Here is a 21,990-nt window from a genome sequence, read left to right as displayed (position 1 = left end):
ACATAAAATTGGCCATTTTTGTGCGCTAAAAGCTCTCATTTTTCATATTTCTAGTGCAGTAATGCAGTTCAAATTTCGTTTTTTCAAGTTTGCATGTTTTGGCGCTGCAGTGTGCTGCCCTATTTATTTAACTATCTCGGGTTAATCTGTCTGGGGACCCTCCTTTGCATGTCAGGTTTTTTTTCTTTACAGCTGCTGACATTTCTCGACTCATGATTATCGTGTTGACTCATGTCAAAGTAAGCGATCCTGCATGCAAGGAACCTTGCTCCGTTCCTTTCCAAGATGGCTTGGTTTGGACAAGAGCTACCCAAGAAGCCTCAGGTTATCAAGGCTGGACCAGTTGTCCTTATAGTGATTTGAGTCCTCATCTGTGTCATCCTTTTTCGCCATCCGACTGTTGTTCCTCAACACTTAGTTTCATGGACAACTCTTCAGGGGAGCTTGTAGGTACTTTCTCAGGTTTGCGTCGCTTTACTCCAGCCACACAGTGGTAGGACTACCTCGCTTTCCATTCTGAATCTCTAGCTTATGACTGATGTGTCCTTCAACGTCCTCTAGAATGGAGTCCTCGTTTCAGTAGATAATCCCAAGGAATCTACAGCCTTCCTCCTCCCAGTGCACTTGAATTTGGCGATCCAGAAGATGAAGAACAGAGGCAAAGACACCAAGAATATCTGTAAACCCTTGGTGTTACTATTCAGCTTAGCCTCTTCACCAGTGCTCTTACAAGGCTCACACATATGGTTCAAGGCTCCTCTTTTCTACATGCTGGGAGATTTTTCTCACATTTTCCATTCGGGTTCGACCTTCAGCAGGTCAAAATTGTCTCAATCCAACCTAGTTCTTCAGAGCATACTGTTTTGTTCTGCACGAGAAGCCTTCCTCTCCCTACAGAGAACTCGAAAACACTCTTAAAACTCAAACGCTCTGACCTTCCTTTCCCTGTCCCTCTCCTCTGAGCATACTCTTATTCTTGGTCTAGTAGCGGTGTCTTAACCCCCACTGTTTGAAAATCACGGACATCCCTTTTCTCACACACTTTTTTCTAGTGTTGCATAGCTTAGGATCGCCCGTAGGTTAAGCTTGTAGCTCCTCCCTTATGGAACCCAGAGAGGTAGGATTGTCCTTTCCAACGTGGAAGCCTAGCCTGATCAACCTCGGCAGAGGTATCTGGTCATGGACTGAGCAAGGTCTGCAGGTGTCTTCAGCAGTTCCTTCGTCCATAGTAAACTATGTTCTACCGACTTCCTAACTTGCAAAACTCATTCGACAGGAGAGGAGTTTGACTCACTAGACCGTTCTCTGGGTTGCATCATCAGACTTTTTTTTTTTACTCTTCCATAGTCTCTTATGGCAGAACATTCCCAACATCGATCCTAGGACATCCATTTTGCCCTGCTTTCAGACTCGACGGCTGTTCTGCAACACTTTCGTAGTCTCCTGGACTAGCATCCCCCCTTTTCCTTGTGTCCTCTGCTAGCACAAAAGTAGTCTACTTGAAGTAGTCTCCTTACAATCTTCTGTTGGATTTTTATCAAGCTAAAAAATTGACAAACCATTTTTCCTTGTAAAGTGTACATCCCCTTTGTAATTAGTCTTTTATCAGTCTGATCACGTCTCCCATCCTCATTTGGGCAGGACAGAACCAAGCATTCTATACAAGACATGTGAAACATTCATTTGGTGGCTAGACAGCCTTAAAAGTAAGGTCGGTATGTAACCTGGATCTGTATGGAGGGTGTGGGTGACTTTTTAGTCTATCAACAAGTTCCACATTCCCTTTCAGACATGGGATAGACCAGGAAAGCTCAACCTTGATCATAAATCAGGTAAGGAGATCGTTCATTAGAAGGTCCACAGACCCTGAGGTCAGAGGAGCTCACCGATTCACTGGTAACTTCTTCTGCAGTCTACGTATTGTGATCCATAGAGCCTGAAGATGTCAAACCGGTAAGTATACATCCTTCCCCACTCATGTTCCCCTTGTGAGAAATGACCCCTGGAGGATCCTATATAGGTTTTTTTCCCCTCTGCTTGTGCCCTCAGGCTGCTCCATCACGCTGCTTACCTATATTGTTTACCATGCTGTCAGCCAAGCTACCCCTGTGCCCAATATCTTAACTCCCTGCCTGCTCAGGAACCAAGCTTCCACCATGGGTCAGGTGTTTGACCAGGATACTGATTGAGCTGCCCCCAAACTATGGTTGATTTCACTGTAGCGCTTGGCAGCTCGATTGTAAATGTTATCTAGCCCAATTGGGTCTGTAAAGCTTGAGAAGCCTACCCTCTTTCCCAACAGATGTTCTTACAAGAGCCATAAGATGTCTTCCCACAGATCTTTGTTGGTCTCCTTGGAACACTTTCACAAGAGAGCCACTGTGGATTTGAAGCTTCTCCTTCTGCACAGTCCAAACACCTGGATGACACCTCACACTTTTAGCTTGAGCAGAATGCTAAACTGGCCTCAGCCTTACCCGGATAGTGAGGGATACCTTTCATGTGCCCGATGAGTCTGCCTCTACTTCCCAGGAAGCGGTTTGTTTCTATCAGTACCAAATTACTTTTCCCAACCACAAAGACTTTGCCAAGATTATATATTCTTCTTGCCAAGATTACTTACCCTGAAGTGCTTTTTCTGTATACATCAATAATGGAGATCAGCGAATAAATTTGCAGGACCCTGGTCCTGTGGTCAGATCAGTATTCCATGGCACCTCCTTTGATTAGCCTGCCTGGCAAAGCGTAGTGTGCACATCACGCCGCAACGATGACATGTGCCAACTAATCATAAAGGCTTCAGCTGCCATTAAGTAGGAGGCAGTTCCCAAGGCCACAGTATTAAACCATCTGCTTCCACCTCTAATTGGACATCTAAAATTTCAATATCGCTCTGATGCCATTTGTACGCTTTCTGTTAAAAAAAAGATCAGATTCAAGGTCTTCATAAACTCATTCATTTCCATTCCCTGATCTTTTTTGCCAAGAAATTGAACCACCTGGACAGGCACTGTCCTCTTCTTAGAGGTACTTTTCCTCTTTTGGAAGGATTTGGTGACCAAATGGTTCACACCTCCCTCTGTGGATACCCATATAGCTAGTCTTAGAAATAGGCAAGGTAGATGCTCTACAGAGTTGATGTCCCTCAGAGATCCGCTGGATAATGAGTGACTCTTCTGTAACGTAGCCTTTACAGCAGCTCTATGTCCTGCTTTTGTTGCATCACTTGATAAAGGCCTTTTTGATAGATTGAAACGTTGTTACCTTTTACACGTCAGAATAAATTTTGTTTTACTATTTCACTCGGGACGCTGGCTTTCAGTACTTACTGGATTAACTTCTGGTGGATTCCTTGGATCTTTCAACTTGGCTTCCTTTGATAAAGTGCTGCTGGTTGCTTTCTTCATTCCTGTTCTGTTGCATCTTGTGTCAACCAAACCTGGTCCGCCTGGACTAAGCGGCTTCACCATGTTTTATCTTCCAGGGATCCTTGTGAGGATCTTTTTGATCCTGCTTTTTGATTGCTGCACACCTCTTAATTTCTTTTGTGAGACATTTCTCAAGTCAGTACAACTTGCGATCTGCACCGCAGAGACTTCAGTGGCTGTTCGGTGCGCCACTTGGCTCACATCCTGTTCTGATGAGCCAGGGTGGAAAAAGGCCCTTATTGGGCTTCCTTTCACATGGTACCTAGAAGCGATCATCACACATGCCACAGTGGGACAAGAGTGCTGTGTTTCACCAGACCTGTAAATGCCCTCTTCTGTTTAGGCAATTCCAGTAGTTTCGCTCCTTCCACAACTCTTTGTTGGAAAGCTCCTTCAACTGCAGACAGCCCTCGTCAGGTATTCCTGGCATACCTGCCCCAAAGTCACATAACACTCCATTTCCAGGCCCTCCATCACAGAAAGGTCTCCCCTACCCAATCAAAACATCATTTTGGGTGTGGGATTGTCATCTTTTGTCAGATTTGGATGGCTCACGTGGAGGACACTGGTGTCAGGTAGATGGTAGAGATTAGTTGTCCCCAAAGAGGATTCTTCCTTCATCTGAACCACCCACAACCTTTAACTCCAAAGAGTTAATGTTCCCTTTCTAGATGTAGAACTATTCCATAAACAATGGCTTAATCAGACACAATCTTGCCGCTTCAAGTGTAAACCGAAGCAGGTGTAAGCAGGTAGACACAAACGCACAGAGAGGTAAAAAATACTCTGTTGTAAAAAAAAAAAAGTCACAGTAAATAAGCAAGTGCTAGTCAAAAAATGAAAAAAAAAATACAGGGTATTTAGTTAATACGTTTTTTTGCAAAAAATATATGTTAAGCTGCTCCACCAATCGCCAAGGTATACCCATAATAGAGCAGTCCTATCTAATGTATATAATCCCTATCTGATGTATTTAAAAACCTGATCATCTGTATAGTACCTGTATAAGCAGGGTTCAGAGAGAAAAAATATACATGTGGACATGCAGGATGGAACAGCTACAATGCAAATGACCCACAGAGGAGTGGTGGACTCCCCAGTCTTGTAGAAACAAGAGAACAATTATAGAACCAAAAACACATGGGCTACTTGCATAGTGAACAAGTCTGTAGAAACCTGTTCACACCACCAAAGAACCCTGCTTATACAGGTACTATACAGATGATCAGGTTTTTAAATACATCACATAGGGATTATATACATTAGACAGGACTGCTCTATTATGGGTATACCTTGGCGATTGGTGGAGCAGCTTAACATACATTTTTTTGCAAAAAAACGTATTAACTAAATACCGTTTATTTTTTTCATTTTTTGACTAGCACTTGCTTATTTACTGTGACTTTTTTTTTTACAACAGAGTATTTTTGACCTCTCTGTGCGTTTTTGTGTCTTCAAGTTCTTTGGTGGTGTGAACAGGTTTCTACAGACTTGTTCACTATGCAAGTAGCCCATGTGTTTTAGGTGTAAGCAGGTACTAGGAAATCACCAGGAGCCATCACAATCCAGCGCTCCATGCCATTTTAATTTCTAGAGTAGAGAACTGAGCTGCAGACTCTCAGCTGAGAAAACCGAAATACCAGAGAGAGGGCTCTTCACCCAGAAGCTTTCAGCCAGCCCTGCATCATCCCCAATGTAGACCTCAAGTCCGGTCTCGATCACAAGGATCCAACTATGTAGCCAGGACTAGAGGGCCTTTGCGGTGGATACACCTTGGACAGAGTTCTTTCTGCTCTTTTTCGCGTTCTGAAGCACGTCAAAGCAGAGGGTGTTTGGGCTATCCTGATAACTCCAGACTGGCGGTACCGGGCATGGTACTTTGGCCTCATTGAGCTAGGTGCAAATGCCCCATGCCCCCATCTTATACCCCGTTTCCATCCCACATGGCTTCTAGACTTTGGCTTCCACATCCATACAAACGCAGCTCAGATTTAAGGTTTTTTTTTATGCCATTTTCAAGACAAGGCTGAAGACTCGTCAGCCTCTATCTGCTAGGGTTTACCACTTTCCCTGGTGCGAACGACAGTATTTCCCCCATCTCATGGATTTCTTTCTAGGATATTTTCAGCATCTTCCCAAAGTTCCTTTCCTGGAAAGTGGTTTGTGTCTGTTCAAACACCATGGAGATGATCAAGTCGTTTGCCCTCTCCTTCTCCATCCTTTCTTCCAAATGTGGGTTTGACCTTCCATATCACGGACAACCCCTCCTTGTACATTCCCTCCACCTCTTTGACCTTTCTGTTACAGAAGTCTTGACTCTTTGGGAGGTTTACAAGGTCCTGGCTGCCTCCAAGACTATCATTTCCAAGTGGATCAGGTCACGTATTTGGTTATTGAGCGAGCCTTCAAAGCCAAGGGTCGATCTCTGCCCTTTCGGGTTACCACTTCCACTAGAGGACTCCTTGCTGGTCAAGCATCAGGCCTCCATTTTTCTGATCTGCAACATCTGTCCACACCTTTGTAAAATATTACAAGATTCACACAAATGGTTTGTGTCTGTGCCATCTTGGGACATAAGGTGCTGCTCGCTTTCTACATTGTCCGTTTTTCCTACCTTTTGGAACTGCTCTACAACGTAGACCAATGTAAAAATTGGATTTTTGTTACGTAAAATCCCACCTTATTCCTTTCTTTCCTCCTGTCCTGGGGTCACGTCTGGTGGCCTGTGGGCAATGTTTTTCGTTCATGGTTGGTTCAGGACATGTTGGTTCCTGGGTGGTATACCCCATCTAAAGCCAGGGTGTACACCCACCAATATGTTAAACATGAAAGGGATTTTACAGGAATTACTAAAAACCAATATAACAAAAAAAAGTTCCATTTATGGAAGTCAAACAACAAATCTGCTGTGACTCTGCTCCTAGGAAGACTAGATTAATGGGGTTTTATATATTCAGATAGTGTTTAGAAGGACTAAGATGAGCCTACTAAGAGAATACACAATCTGTACAAGGCTCAACTTTATTCCACCGTTACATAATCTGATATATTTTATAAAGACAAAATATAAATAATCTTCATAAAAAATGTAAAACTTTATAAAGCCTCATATTATACAGAAGAGAAAATCCTCATAGTTACAAAGTAAGGCAAAGACCACGACAGTAGATGGAAAGGATGGCTGTCCAGGCACACGAGACGCCCTGTGTCACGCCGGCCGCAGGCCTGTCCCTTCAATAAGCACAGTACTACGTTTCGGGGCTGCTGACGCCGGCCACCAGGTCATCTATTGCCTTCCAGTCCAGCTCGCTGAGAGTACTGCCTGTGCGCTCTGAAGAAATGTCCGGGTGATGGAGCTGTAGATCTAAGTCTCCATTCAGGAAAGACCCCTTGAAAGTTTTTAAAAAAAAAAAGGGGGATATTATTAAATCAGAAAAAATGCTGACCATAACATTACAAGGTAAAACACAGGCTGGAGAATGGGGAACAATAAATGATGGCTGGATATAGGCACGGTCTCTGCTGACAGTGACCCTCGCAGAGCAGCTGGTACTGTTGATGATAGCGCCTAGTCTACTCCCGCCTTACCCGTTACTTCTCCACTCACTCCCTCCTAGGCCCTTTCAGTCTGGTTTCCGCCCCCTAAATTCGACAGAAACTGCACTCATCAAAGTGACCAACGACCTCCTGACAGCAAAATGTAACGGTGACCACTCTCTGCTCATTCTTCTCGACCTTTCTGCAGCTTTCGACACTGTTGACCACCCTCTCTTAGGGTACCGTCACACAGTGGCACTTTGAGCGCTAGGACGGCACGATCCGTGACGTTCCAGCGATATCCTTATGATCTCGCTGTGTCTGACACGCTACTGCGATCAGGGATCCCACTGAGAATCGTACGTCGTAGCAGATCGTTTGAAACTTTATTTCGTCGCTGGATCTCCCGCTGACATCGCTGAATCGGCGTGTGTGACGCCGATCCAGCGGTCTTCACTGGTAACCAGGGTAAACATCGGGTTACTAAGCGCAGGGCCGCGCTTAGTAACCCGATGTTTACCCTGGTTACCAGTGTAAATGTAAAAAAAAAAAAAAACACTACATTCTTACATTCCCGGTGTCTGGTCATGTCCCTCGCCTTCAGCTTCCCGCACTGACTGGTGAGCGCCGGCCAGCCATAAAGTACAGCGGTGACATCACCGCTCTGCTTTCCGGCTGTCCGGCGCTCACTGTCAGTGCAGAGAAGCACAGCGCCGAGGGACGCGACGCTGGTAACCAGGGTAAACATCGGGTTATTAAGCGTGGCCCTGCGCTTAGTAACCCAATGTTTACCCTGGTTACCGGGGACTTCGGGATCGTTAGCTCTCCAGCGACGCTGCAGCGATCGACATAGTTGTCGTATCGCTGCAGCGTTGTTTTAGTGTGACGGTACCCTTACTCTCTAGGCTCCATTCACTAGGCATTAAGGACACTGCTCTCTCCTGGTTCTCCTCCTACCTTTCTGACCGCTCCTTCAGTGTTATGTTCTCTGGCTCCACTTCATCTCCTCTTCCTCTCACTGTCGGGGTACCCCAGGGCTCAGTCCTTGGCCCCCTTCTCTTCTCCCTCTACACGGCCCCAATTGGACAGACCATCAGCAGATTTGGCTTTCAGTACCATCTTTATGCCGATGACACACAACTATACACGTCATCCACTGACCTTACCCCCGCTGTACTACAGAACACCACTGACTGTCTGCAGTCTCCAACATCATGTCCGCTCTCTATCTGAAACTCAACCTCTCCAAAACTGAACTTCTTCTGCTCCCGCCATCTACTAACCTCCCTAAACCTGACATTTCCCTCTCTGTGGATGGCACCATAATAACACCCCGGCAGCAGGCGCGCTGTCTGGGTGTTATGTTTGACTCCGATCTCTCCTTCACCTCCCACATACAATCTCTTGCCCGCTCGTGCCACTTACACCTAAAGAACATCTCTAGAATCCGCCCTTTTCTCACCATGGAAACAACAAAAACCCTCACTGTCGCCCTGATCCATTCCCGCCTGGACCACTGTAACGCTCTATTAATTGGCCTCCCTGTTACTCGACTTTCCCCTCTCCAGTCCATCCTTAATGCGGCAGCCAGGGTCGTCCATCTGGCTAATCGTTACTCGGACGCGTCCGCTCTTCGCCAGTCGTTACACTGGCTGCCCATTCATTACAGGATACAATTCAAAGTACTTGTTGTCACCCACAAAGCTCTCCACAGTGCGGCCCCCCTTACATCTCCTCCCTCATTTCTGTCTATCGGCCTAACCGACCTCTTCGCTCTGCAAATGACTTTTGACTAACCTCTGCACTAATCCGTACCTCCCACTCCCGAATCCAAGACTTCTCCCGTGCTGCACCAATCTTCTGGAATGCTCTACCCCAAGATATTAGGACCATCCACAATTTGCTTAGTTTTAGGCGCTCCCTCAAAACACATTTGTTCAGAGCGGCCTATCATGTTCCCTAATCAGTTATTTTGTTTGTGTGTAGCCCATTCACTATCTCCATCTATCCCCCACCCCCTGAAGATGGCTGGACCATCATTGCAAATAGATCATTGTAAATACACACCTGTACTTTGTATCTCCCCCACCTCATTGTAGATTGTAAGCTCTCATGAGCAGGGTCATCTTGTGTTGCTTTAATTATTGTATTAACAACATTGTTACTTATGACTGTTATGCTTGAAGCTGTTAAACTGTAAAGCGCTGCGGAATATGTTGGCGCTATATAAATAAATATTATTATTTATTATTATTATGGTAGATTTATTCCACCACGACAATGTGAAAAAAAAAAAAAAACCTATGCAAGAGCCAACACTTTTCTGCAGACGCAGTGGGTGACACCACTCACTTATGAGTTACTTATAGGTTTTACATCAGCCCTGTCCACTATTACTGCAGTCTGCACAAGGTGTGGAGTCTGTAACCGCTGCACCCCGACAGCTGCCGACTCCTCACTATCTACAAGCGGCCTCAGTCTCCCTCTGCTGGTGGTTGTAGATATTACAACAAGGTACAGATTGTATTCACATGCTGGGCTGTACCTGGGACAGGATGGAGTTTCTGCTGCTGTTTAAGATCCTGTTGATTTCATCAGGGATTTCCCAGGGGCTCACAATGTCCCTCTCGTAGTCTTCTTCAAGGTGGACTTCGTCAAGCTGTGACAGGGGGCTGGTCCCTTTACTGCTCTTCTCTGTCCGTGAGAGGCAACATAATGGAAATATTACATAGTGAATAAGTATAGAGGACCAGTAAAGATAAGTAATGTATGTACATACATAGTTTACCCCAGAGCTGCACTCACTGTGTACATACATTACATTACTGATCCTGAGTTATATCCTGTATTATACCCCGGAGCTGCACTCACTATTCTGCTGGTGCAGTCACTGTGTACATACATTACATTACTGATCCTGAGTTACATCCTGTATTATACCCCGGAGCTGCACTCACTATTCTGCTGGTGTAGTCACTGTGTACATACATTACATTACTGATCCTGAGTTACATCCTGTATTATACCCCAGAGCTGCACTCACTATTCTGCTGGTGTAGTCACTGTGTACATACATTACATTACTGATCCTGAGTTACCTCCTGTATTATACCCCAGAGCTGCACTCACCATTCTGCTGGTGCAGTCACTGTGTACATACATTACTGATCCTGGGTTACATCCTGTATTACACCCCAGAGCTGCACTCACTATTCTGCTGGTGCAGTCACTGTGTACATACATTACATTACTGATCCGGAGTTATATCCTGTATTATACTCCAGAGCTGCACTCACTATTCTGCTGGTGCAGTCACTGTGTACATACATTACATTACTGATCCTGAGTTACCTCCTGTATTATACTTCAGAGCTGCACTCACTATTCTGCTGGTGCAGTCACTGTGTACATACATTACTGATCCTGAGTTACATCCTGTATTATACCCCGGAGCTGCACTCACTATTCTGCTGGTGCAGTCACTGTGTACATACATTACATTACTGATCCAGAGTTACATCCTGTATTATACCCCAGAGCTGCACTCACTATTCTGCTGGTGCAGTCACTGTGTACATACATTACATTACTGATCCAGAGTTACATCCTGTATTATACCCCAGAGCTGCACTCACTATTCTGCTGGTGCAGTCACTGTGTACATACATTACATTACTGATCCAGAGTTACATCCTGTATTATACCCCGGAGCTGCACTCACTATTCTGCTGGTGCAGTCACTGTGTACATACATTACATTACTGATCCAGAGTTACATCCTGTATTATACCCCGGAGCTGCACTCACTATTCTGCTGGTGCAGTCACTGTGTACATACATTACATTACTGATCCAGAGTTACATCCTGTATTATACTCCAGAGCTGCACTCACTATTCTGCTGGTGCAGTCACTGTGTACATACATTACATTACTGATCCAGAGTTACATCCTGTATTATACTCCAGAGCTGCACTCACTATTCTGCTGGTGCAGTCACTGTGTACATACATTACATTACTGATCCAGAGTTACATCCTGTATTATACCCCGGAGCTGCACTCACTATTCTGCTGGTGCAGTCACTGTGTACATACATTACATTACTGATCCAGAGTTACATCCTGTATTATACCCCGGAGCTGCACTCACTATTCTGCTGGTGCAGTCACTGAGTACATACATTACATTACTGATCCTGAGTTACATCCTGTATTATACCCCGGAGCTGCACTCACTATCCTGCTGGTGCAGTCACTGTGTACATACATTACATTACTGATCCTGAGTTACATCCTGTATTATACTCCAGAGCTGCACTCACTATTCTGCTGGTGCAGTCACTGTGTACATACATTACTTTACTGATCCTGAGTTACATCCTGTATTATACCCCGGAGCTGCACTCACTATTCTGCTGGTGCAGTCACTGTGTACATACATTACTTTACTGATCCTGAGTTACATCCTGTATTATACTCCAGAGCTGCACTCACTATTCTGCTGGTGCAGTCACTGTGTACATACATTACATTACTGATCCTGAGTTACCTCCTGTATTATACCCCGGAGCTGCACTCACTATTCTGCTGGTGCAGTCACTGTGTACATACATTACTTGCACTGTAGATATTACTAATTTCAGTAATTACAGGACGCAGTTTTGTTATTAACCCTTACCTTGTCTGGACATTTGCTTCGCTGCAGCTTTTAGAATGGGCTTTGGGTTTTTATTGTGTACGTTTAACCTGTTCCTGGCCGCCAGCATCCCCCGGCGTGTGATTTGGGACAGGCGGTCCCCAGGCAGGGACGGATCTAGGCAGAAATATAACAATGTGAACATTACATGGCGTCTGTGTGACCATTGATCATTTAAAGGGGTATTCCACCAGGGAAATAGTTATCTTCTATACAATGAATAGGTGATGTGTTTTATTTAGCAAGGAAATGAGTGCTGGGCCCCCACAGTCATGAATATAAATGCAGCACGCTCACACAGGGTGGTATGAGGCCAGGGTGTGCACGCTCCATATTTGATGAAGGACTGAGGGTCTCTAATTCTGGTGACTGGTGGGTTTTCCCTAACAATCTTCATTCATCACCTAATTCACAGGTGCTACAAGTTTCTGGATGGAGTACCCCTTAAATCTGCAACGACAAACTCCTGCTGGTCACCGAAATCTTGTGATGAGTGAAAAGACGTGACCCATGGCAATGCAGAAGACCACATAAGAATCGTCCTGGTGGTCTTCACGCCTGCATCTCTTACCGTATCTCCTGTGGACGGAGTAGCTGGGGGCGCTGCGCGTCCGGAGTTTGGGTTCCCAGTTGCTCTTCGGAAGCACAAAGGTCGCGGTTCCTGTGAGAAGAGAACACGGCAGCACTGGATGTAGATACATAAACGATGCTGCCCTCTATATACTATATAGTGTGGGCTGGTGGTCTCACGGCTGCGGCCCCCACACATCCTGATAACGCTTTGTGTGACTGGAGCTCCACTGATTGTGCACAAGACTACAGCTGTGCCAGATCACCGCCCATCGGGGGTTCCCTGTGCAGAGACCCCGCAACTGAGAGCAAGTTAGCACTTATTGTGTGGACCGGGAATGACCCCAATGCAACCTGCAGATTGATCCCCATGCGCTAATCATCCTACCCCGTATCTGTGGCCGCGCCGGGGACGACGTGCTCCTCGTCTGTGATCTTTCACCTCTGGAGGACGATCTACGCTTTTCTTTGTCGGCGGACGCGCCGTGAGCTCTGGAACAACAATGTGGCGATCAGTGCAAATATCCGCTCTCAATTTACACTGTGAAAGACGAGCGATGACCCCTAGGGCGTTGTGGACAGCAGGCCGACACACGGGCCGTCGAACGGTCTGGCCGAAAAACAGCAACTGGCAACGACACCTTACAAAGGGAATTGTTATAGGCGCAAGTTTTTGGAGGTAATTTACCCTTTTGGAGAGACCGAATGTCTTAAGGGGGCAGCTCGGGGTGCGCTGGGCTGGGATCTGGCGGAAGGAATTTGTTTGGCTTCCGATAACATCTCCTGCATGAGGTCGATGGCATCTGACACCCGATGACCGTGATGCTCCAACAGCAGAGTCCTACATGACAGAAATATAGAGGATCCCCGGGGGAAGGTGGGGACACCGCCCCTGTCATGCACCATACTTTCACATCCAGGCTGCACAGTACCGCTGGAGTCTGGGAATAAATGCCGGGACTTACCGCTCTCGCTCATCCTTCACTTGCTGCATTTCTCGGATTGCTTTTGATGTGTTCTAAGGGAAGGAAATGAAGAAAACCCAAGTGAAGCGATGTAATAAAACAGAGTCCGGCACTGTAGACTATATGATGTCTGAACAGGCGGAAGTGACCAGCTGAGGGCTGGGAGTGACCGGTGTGCCGAGGGACCGAGGCGCCGACTTCTGCAAGGGACCGAGGCGCCGACTCCCGCGAGGGACAGACGCGCAGAGTCCCGCGAGGGACAGACGCGCAGAGTCCCGCGGGGGACAGACGCGCAGAGTCCCGCGGGGGACAGACGCGCAGAGTCCCGCGGGGGACAGACGCGCAGAGTCCAGCGAGGGACAGACGCGCAGAGTTCCGCGAGGGACAGACGCGCCGAGTTCTGCGAGGGACAGACGCGCCGAGTCCTGCGAGGGACCAGCGAAACGATCACACAAGTGATGCTACATGTATAATGTTACTTGTGGACCCCTTATGCTCTGGTCAAATGCTGAAGCCTCAGTTTTTCCTTAGGACTGTAGAAAGTGCAAATGCAGCGAGACCCCCATTACTGCTGTAGTTCCCCATAAATATGGGCCCTATAGTAGAGCAGCAGTTCTTGTCCGTCTCGCTGACTCCCGGGCTGTTTGTGCTTTATGTCTGGCAGGTATTGTGCTCTTGTAGGCTGTGCATGCTGCTGCCATGAAATGTGCAAAGCTCCGAGGAGGCTGCGAAACTAACGGCACACATTCACCCAGCGCTGCTGCAATCACTGGAGCGCAATATTGTGCCCGTTTATAGCTGCTGATCTCCATCGGGCAATCAATCATTTATACTGAGGAAACAGACAAGGCGAGCTGCAGCTAGTGGACAACAAGTCCCAGAATAATCAATGCACGTACTGGAGTCTGCAGCGATTGGAAGGGTTTGTGCTCCTTCTCCCTGAGCTCCCGCAGCCTCCGCCGGTGATCGGCCAGACGCTCCCTCTGCTTTTTCTTCATCCAGCGCAGGAGATCTGCCCGCTCCCTCGGAGTTCTCCTCGAGGTCCCCGGGGGCTTCACCCTGTGAAGATAAAGATGTGTTGTGGCCGTGATCATAAGGCGCCATTGTACGGAGGGGATCACTACTGCCTTGTACAAACCTGGAGAGATTGTCCGCCTGCGCCGGCGTCAGCCCGAGATCAGAAGCAGAGACCCCTCCAGCCATCAGATCCCCCAGAATATCAGCGATATCACTAAGGCCGCTCATCTGAAGGGCATCCTGGAAAACGCTGCAGGAAAAAAAACCTCACAGGATCAGGAACGTCCTAACGTGGAGGTTCCGAACGCAAGGAAGCACAAAAGAGAGAACCCTGCGGCTTCTCCAAACTAAATCCGGTGCTGAGAGCGAGAAACGGAGCAGAAATCCGCACGAACAGCAGAAAAAAATCCACTAAGTGTGAATGTCGGCTTATAATAATGTAACGCCCGGCGCTGCTTACCTGGGATCCGTCTCCTCGGAGCGTCCGAGAGCTGAAACAAGAGGAGACGACACATGAGGACGGTGCAGTGACAATGCGCCGTGTCTGTTCCCAGCGCTCGGCCCTCACTTACTGGGTAACCCGGGGAGACAACTGGAAACACGACCATTTCTCACCGACGCCTCGTACCGGGGTCACCTGAGGCGACACCGACAATGGGGAACCCGAGAGGAGCGTCGCTCGCTGGATATTAGACTCCGAGGAGAACATTTCATTCTCAAGTTTAATTAACCCCATAAGGACATGGACGATTTTGACTTTACAAAACCTTTTTTTTTTTTTTTATTTGTTCTGTCTTTATAATAAGTTTTATATTTTTCTGTCGCCGTATGAGCAGGATTTGTTTTTTGCCCGATAACTTGTATTTTTTCAATGTTCTTATTTTAACTATTTTTTTTTTTTGTACTAATTTTGCAATGTTTTCCCTCGTGGAATAAATAACATTTTACTATTGTTCTAAGATTCCGAGATACTAAGATTTTGATGGAAACGACACCTTAATTATTACTTTTATACTTTGCACTTTTGAGTTTAAAACTTTCTTAAACTTTTTTTTTTTTTTTTTTTATAAATTCCCATGATAAGAAATAATATGGGAACAGTCCTGTATCCCAATACATTAAAGAGTCTCGGTGAAAAACTGACAAGCGCCTACAGACTTTTTGGTAATCATGTACAGCAGCCGCTCACTCCGAGGGTCTTTCTTTGGTCGTTGGCTGCCATATTCAACTTGCAACCACTCAATAAGGGTTAATCGGCAGAGATCAGACCATTGTAGAAGGACCGGTTTTTAATCTCAGCCGCAGACGTCACTTTTGGAGTCCGAGACATCCCTACGGTATACACATATGCAGCCAGTCTACATACCCAGGCAATAAAGACCCCTCTGACATTTTTGGGTGGTCAATCAGGTTTTAGTATCCATGACTGAGCGTCAGTCTATCCAGGGGGCAAACGCGCGCCGAGGCGAAGGTATCACATGCCCCACTACATTATTAGACCGGACTCACATACCTGTGGTGAGATCTCCATCCCCACTGGAAAATATTAAGTCCTCCAGGGGGCGCTCACGTGAGCCGATACCCGCAGGACCGGTTCGGTTGTAGGCCTCTTCCTCTTTCAGGTCTCCCAATGGATCATCACGTAACGAGAACACTAAAAATATTATCAGAGAAGAGAGAAGTCATGTGCTGCCAGGTAATCACACATCGGCGCGTCCCCTATGAAATGTGCGTCCCCCCAGACAGGATACGACTAATACCAGCTGGCGACTGGTTCATGCCGGGTTGCGGCACTACGCTCCCATATAGTCACAACATTCGTTTTGAGGGAACGTAACGACAGTCTATGGCCTCAGAACAATTCTGGGAGGTCGAATTTATAGGATTTTTTTTTATAAATATATTTTCCCATTTAATAAAATAAAACTTGCAAAAAAAAAAAATGGCTTCAATTGCCATTTTTCTGAAAGCTGTAATTCTGTTTTTTTTAGTTGCAAGAATTTGTGCGATGACTTGTTTGTTTGCAGTGTGAGGGGGTAGTTTTCTATCATTACAATTTTGAGGGGAGGGGGGACCATAAAACGGATTTTTTTTTTATTCCATTTTTTTTTTTTGAACATGCCACTTTCGAACCTTAAAATCTGCATATTTGATTTACAGAGGCACCCAAGGGGTTAAACACAATGTAAATGAGGAAAGCTCCTAATAAATCCGATACAGAAAGTGAGTTGCAAAAAACTTTTCATAATGCAAAAAAAAAAAAAAAAAGTTTTCGGATAACATAGCAGTAGCGCAGTACCTCTCTGTGGGGCTCCCGCTCTTCTAGGGGGGACGTCGATGGGCTCCGGCTCAGCTGCAGACGTCAGGGTCTCTAAAGTCTTCACCAACTGCAGTGGAAGGGGATATTATTTTACCATTATTATTTCACCAGGAGTCGCCTTTCATTTACGCCCTGGACAGGGAGCGGCGCTGCTACACGCAGGGTCAGTAGCAGAGGGAACCGCTCCACGCCCGGCAGCAAGCTGCCACCTGTAGGCAGCGGGGGGAAGTTCTCTCTAAACCTGGCTTACCAGTCTGGTGTTGGCAAAGTCCTTCTCCATGCCGTCCGCCATGTTCTGCAGCGCTTGCAGCTGCACGTCCATCTCCTTCAGTTTGGAAACGGCCTCGTTACGCTTTACACAAGGGGTCCGCACCGTTAGGGGAGCGAGCTCACTGCTGGGGGCAAATATCAAGTCCGCAGATAGAACATGATGGCTGACCCCGTCCACAGCACCGGGACCCCTGTCTCCCAATTGTGGCCCCTCTGGTAGATCTGGTGAGAAGATGAAACGAGGAAAAAGTTATAAAAAAAAAGCTTTTTGCTAATTGCTGCTTGCCGTAAGCTGGTGGAAAACTTCTCATTTACATCCAAAAGGCAGGAAATAAAAATGATTCTAACAGCTGAGGGTTTGTCACAATGTATCAGTGCAGGTAGAACCGTATCAGTCGGCTTACACTGCAAACGTGGACATTTCTATTCACTGCTGTTAGGCGGACATATTACAAATGGTGACAAATTGTACCAGTCGTGTAGGGACCTGTGGGCTGGATGCGCTCCGGAGCGTGCACGGTGGTGACGGACGCCGCCAGGTGATGGAGCTCAGCTGAAGATGGAACATCCGGATCAGTGAAGTCTGCAAAACGCTCCGGAAATTCTCCCACGTCTCCATAATGGACGATCTGTAATAAAAGAAGGAATAAAACGAACATCTCCAATCTACACACAACCAGGAGGACCCCGATAATCGGCCGGAGGTCCGTGAACAACGCTCCGGTGCACCGAAAGTGAAACGCTGCTACAGGGGACATTGTGCCCCCCGCCTGCACTGCGGAGCTGATCGGGGGCTGCTAAGACCCTACAGTTTCCTGCTCCTTCCGAGCCCCCAACCATCACATGATGACGGGAGGAGGAAGCGGCGACACAGACGATTCTCATAAACAGAAGACGGCGGCCACATCTCACAGGGTGCCAAATACACAGAACTTCTTACACGGCTGCGCGGCTTCTCCAGTTGGCCATCGTGCGGCTGCGGTAGATTTAGGAATAACTCCGGAGGCATCTGCTGCTGTACGTCGGGGGGCAACACTTCTGTATAAAGAAGAGGATGGAGAAACATGAGCAAAAAAATCCTTTTATTACATTTTCAGGCAAATCATCAGGCGGCAGTGAGCCCGAGCGGGGACAGGAGGCCGGGAGCCTGAGCGGGGACAGGAGGCCGGGAGCCCGAGCGGGGACAGGAGGCCGGGAGCCAGATTATTATATTATTGTACCATCCATGGAGAGACGGTGGCATCAAATAAAGAATGGCAAGGGTTAAATGATAAAAGGGCTCTCCTCTGCCATTCACTTCTGCAGGTAATGTGCACTACTTATTAGAAAAGCACACGTGCGATGCCACACCTCCTGGTCGAGCACACGTGCGATGCCACACCTCCTGGTCGAGCACACGTGCGATGCCACACCTCCTGGTCGAGCACACGTGCGATGCCACACCTCCTGGTCGAGCACACGTGCGATGCCACACCTCCTGGTCGAGCACACGTGCGATGCCACACCTCCTGGTCGAGCACACGTGCGATGCCACACCTCCTGGTCGAGCACACGTGCAATGCCACACCTGGTCGAGCACACGTGCAATGCCACACCACCTGGTCGAGCACACGTACAATGCCACACCTCCTGGTCGAGCACACGTGCAATGCCACACCACCTGATCGAGCACACGTGCGATGCCACACCTCCTGATCGAGCACACGTGCAATGCCACACCACCTGATCAAGCACACGTGCGATGCCACACCTCCTGATCGAGCATACGTGCGATGCCACACCACCTGATCGAGCGCACATGCGATGCCACACCTCCTGGTCGAGCACACGCGTGATGCCACACCTCCTGATCCAGCACACGTGCGATGCCACACCACCTGATCCAGCGCACGTGCGATGCCACACCACCTGATCGAGCGCACATGCGAAGCCACACCTCCTGATCCAGCACACGTGCGATACCACACCACCTGATCATGCACACGTGCGATGCCACACCACCTGATCATGCACACGTGCAATGCCACACCTCCTGGTCGAGCACACGTCACACGTTATCCATACAAATAATGTCGCATTCACACATCTTGAGCGCAGACCATGATGGACGGATCGTCCGCGGGTCACAAACAGCCAGCAGCTATTCCTGTCCACACACGTTCAGTAGAGCGACCATGTGCCACCAACAGGAAGTGAGCCATAAGCCAGGGCCACTCTCTCTGGTGGCGACTTATTTATCCAGGTGAAAAAAAAATGGTTCTAAATGAAGCATTGATGGATATTTCTTTATTGCTGGTGAACGAGGAATCTGCAGAGACGCCGGCGAATGGAAGAGGAGAGGACAGCGAGCAAACCTGGAGCTGGAGGACCGGCAGCCGAGCCGCGAGGAGGAAAGTCTTCTGACCCCACCGAATATTGGTCTGGGAGATGTCTGGCTGCTGCAGCGAGCGATGAGAAGAAAGAGCAAAGTAAGATTAGGGGTGAGGAAAGATCCCGCAATGTCTGACCGTTCATTAACAAGCAGCCCCCAATGTACAGAACTTCAGAAACTTCAGAAAAGTGCAACACCCGCCTTCCTCACCGATCAGCAGCTCCCGCAGCGGCCGGATGAAGCTCTATAATCGGTAGTGGCCGCGGCGTGGTGCACAGCGCGGGTCTGGTTCCATACACTGTGTATATACAGAGCTGATAACAGCTGATCGGTGGGTCGTCAGGTGTCAGACCCCCACAGATCTGATACCGGTGACCAATCCCAAGCATCGATCATCAATATCTAAAGTCCTGGACATCCCCTTTAAGTAAACCTCAGTATTACCAGAATCCGTGTTGGTGCTCGCATCCCGAATATCCGGTGGTCTCTTCATAGTAGAAGCTAAAAAGTGAAGTTCTGCCATAGACGAGATGGGGGTCTCGGGGATTTCATGAGACAACATGGATTCAAAGGAGCCTGAAAAACAAGAAGAAAAACGTAAAAGCTGCCATTACTGCCCCCGCTGTGTACACTGCCGGCAGCTCACTGTGGGGGGACGCTACAGTCACACACTGATGGGGGACGACACGCACCCAACGGGATCACAAAATCGTTTCCGCCTTCGGGGTCCGGCTTGTCACGATGTGCAATCTGGGGGGGTGAAAGAAAAAAAATGTTAAAGGGGCATTACACGAATAATGAAAAGGAGGGGAATCAGAAATTAATAATGTACAAAGAACCTTAATATTGGTGATCTATCAGTGGGGTCCGACTGTTGTCACCCGACCATTCGGCAGATTTAAGGGACTGGAGACTCGGAACTGGGAATTCTATATTTTGTGTTATAGCTGGACAGAGCTGCAGTACCTATCTTGGCCACCACACAATGTACGGCGCTGTGCCGGCTCCTCTGCACCACAACCTCTTCGATCAGTTGATCAGGGGAAGCAAAAAGGCAACAACTGCTCCTTCCTTTCAGATGGAGATTTTTTTGTCCTTTTGTTACTTTCCTCCTTATTCTTCTTTCACGAGCCATAAATTTTTATTTATTCATTTTTCAGTCCATATAGGCCAGTAATGAGGGTTTGTTTTTACAGTGACAAAAAACTTTTATATAAATATTTTATCAACTTAAAGAAATAAATTGAGGCTTTTATTTAAAAAAAAAACCAAAAAACTTTGTTTTCATTTTTTTTTTTTTTTTTTAATTTCTCACTATGTTTTTTTAGATGTGAGATTTGAACCGGCACCCACCAGGGTAGGGGGTGATAAGTGTCCAAACAGACGCCCTGCCACGATCGCACCACTTAAGTGCTACAGTCAGAGATTGACAGCAGCATTTAAATGGTTAAACATCAGTGATCGGAGCAAAGTTTGGTCGCAGCTGTTCCAGTCAAGTACTGGCTGTGGAGAGCGGGCGCAGCTCCTGAGCCTGCTACATACACCTGCACCCATAATGGGGCAGAGAGGGATTTTCAGTTGATCGCTGAGAATAAAAAGACGACAGTTAACCCCCCCCGGAAATGAACAGACAATCCCGCCAGAATACCTCGGGTCGTGTCACCTCATCAAGGTTGTTAGAAGCGATGATGGAGTCGTCTGGACGGAAGCTAACTGACACTTTCTTCTCCTTCTTCTCATTTTTTTCCTTTAGAGTGCGTCTGTTCTTTCTAAAGTAAGAAACATAACATTTAATGGGGATCGCAGCTTTGGACAATCCCTGGTAAGCAGATTACAAAGAGAAACCTAGTGATCAGCACTAATCACCTTCCCTGCAGCGCCTCCAGAGGAGAAATTAAGTATTACAGAGTCCATTTAGATCAGTGGGCTTATTTTGCTTTGGAGGATTTAATTGTGTAATGTCTTATTACCCCTGATTGGGCGCTGCAGGGAAACTGAACTGATGCAAGGCTCCTCTATAGATTACAGACGACCACTGGAGGTCCTGCAGGGAGATATTCTGAGAACAGTGCATTGGCTGAGCACTGCTTAAACCAGTGTTTCCCAAACTCCAGTCCTCACAGACCCCAATAGGTCATGTTTTCAGGATTTCCTTAGCATTGCACAGGTGATGGAAGTATCAAGAGTTCTCTCACTTGTGCAGCACTATGGAAATTCTGAAAACATGACCTGTTGGGGTCCGTGAGGACTGGAGTTTGGGAAATACCGGCTTAAACAAAAAGCCTCAAAGATCCCAGCGTGACATGATCCGTCTTCAAAGACTCCAGCCCAGCCTGGCCCAACCCTACCGCAATGAGTCCAACCCGACCTGTAAAAACACAGCATAGCCCAAACTGGCCTTACAAAAACCCAACACAGCATGCCCAACCTCAAAAGGTCAAACGAAGCTCGACCTGGCCCAACCTCAAAGACCCCAGCCCAAATAAGCCCAACCTTCAACCTCAAACACTTCAACCCGATCCAACCTCAAAGACCCCAGCCCGATTAGGCCCAACCATCAACCTCACAGACCCCAGCCCGATTAAACCCAACCATCCACCTCACACTCCAACCCGATCCAACCTCAAAGAACCCAGCTCGATTAGGCCCAACCTTCAACCTCAAACACTCCAACCTGATGCAATGTCAAACAACCCAGCACAGTCTGTCCTCAAAGACCCCAGTCCGACCCAACCACAAAGACCACAGCCCAGCCTACCTCAACTTCAAAGACCTCAGTCCCATCTGACCTCAAAGACACTAGTCTGACACAACC

The 21,990-nt window shown here is 47.4% G+C and overlaps 1 protein-coding gene across 3 annotated transcripts in view; it reads right to left on the bottom strand.

Moving 5' to 3' along the window:
- Positions 1 to 6,435: 6,435 nt before the first annotated feature.
- The window catches only part of CPLANE1 (ciliogenesis and planar polarity effector complex subunit 1), a 66,282-nt gene continuing 50,727 nt past the window's right edge, over positions 6,436 to 21,990 (bottom strand). For all 3 annotated transcript variants that reach the window (XM_069745940.1, XM_069745941.1, XM_069745942.1), the window contains 19 exons: positions 20,824 to 20,944; positions 19,868 to 19,925; positions 19,620 to 19,751; positions 19,159 to 19,242; positions 17,745 to 17,842; positions 17,277 to 17,433; positions 16,785 to 17,026; positions 16,514 to 16,601; positions 15,728 to 15,868; positions 14,675 to 14,705; positions 14,336 to 14,464; positions 14,097 to 14,256; positions 13,198 to 13,250; positions 12,921 to 13,073; positions 12,621 to 12,724; positions 12,234 to 12,323; positions 11,645 to 11,779; positions 9,511 to 9,659; positions 6,436 to 6,817 (listed from right to left, as the gene is read on the bottom strand). In XM_069745940.1, coding sequence (XP_069602041.1) covers positions 6,677 to 6,817; positions 9,511 to 9,659; positions 11,645 to 11,779; positions 12,234 to 12,323; positions 12,621 to 12,724; positions 12,921 to 13,073; positions 13,198 to 13,250; positions 14,097 to 14,256; positions 14,336 to 14,464; positions 14,675 to 14,705; positions 15,728 to 15,868; positions 16,514 to 16,601; positions 16,785 to 17,026; positions 17,277 to 17,433; positions 17,745 to 17,842; positions 19,159 to 19,242; positions 19,620 to 19,751; positions 19,868 to 19,925; positions 20,824 to 20,944 — 2,266 coding nt within the window. In that variant the 3' untranslated portion in view covers positions 6,436 to 6,676. The remainder of the gene's footprint in view (positions 6,818 to 9,510; positions 9,660 to 11,644; positions 11,780 to 12,233; positions 12,324 to 12,620; positions 12,725 to 12,920; positions 13,074 to 13,197; positions 13,251 to 14,096; positions 14,257 to 14,335; positions 14,465 to 14,674; positions 14,706 to 15,727; positions 15,869 to 16,513; positions 16,602 to 16,784; positions 17,027 to 17,276; positions 17,434 to 17,744; positions 17,843 to 19,158; positions 19,243 to 19,619; positions 19,752 to 19,867; positions 19,926 to 20,823; positions 20,945 to 21,990) is intronic.

Source organism: Ranitomeya imitator, chromosome 1 (genome assembly GCF_032444005.1).
Source record: "Ranitomeya imitator isolate aRanImi1 chromosome 1, aRanImi1.pri, whole genome shotgun sequence".
NCBI lineage: Eukaryota > Metazoa > Chordata > Amphibia > Anura > Dendrobatidae > Ranitomeya > Ranitomeya imitator.
This window is presented reverse-complemented; position numbering and strand designations above follow the sequence as displayed.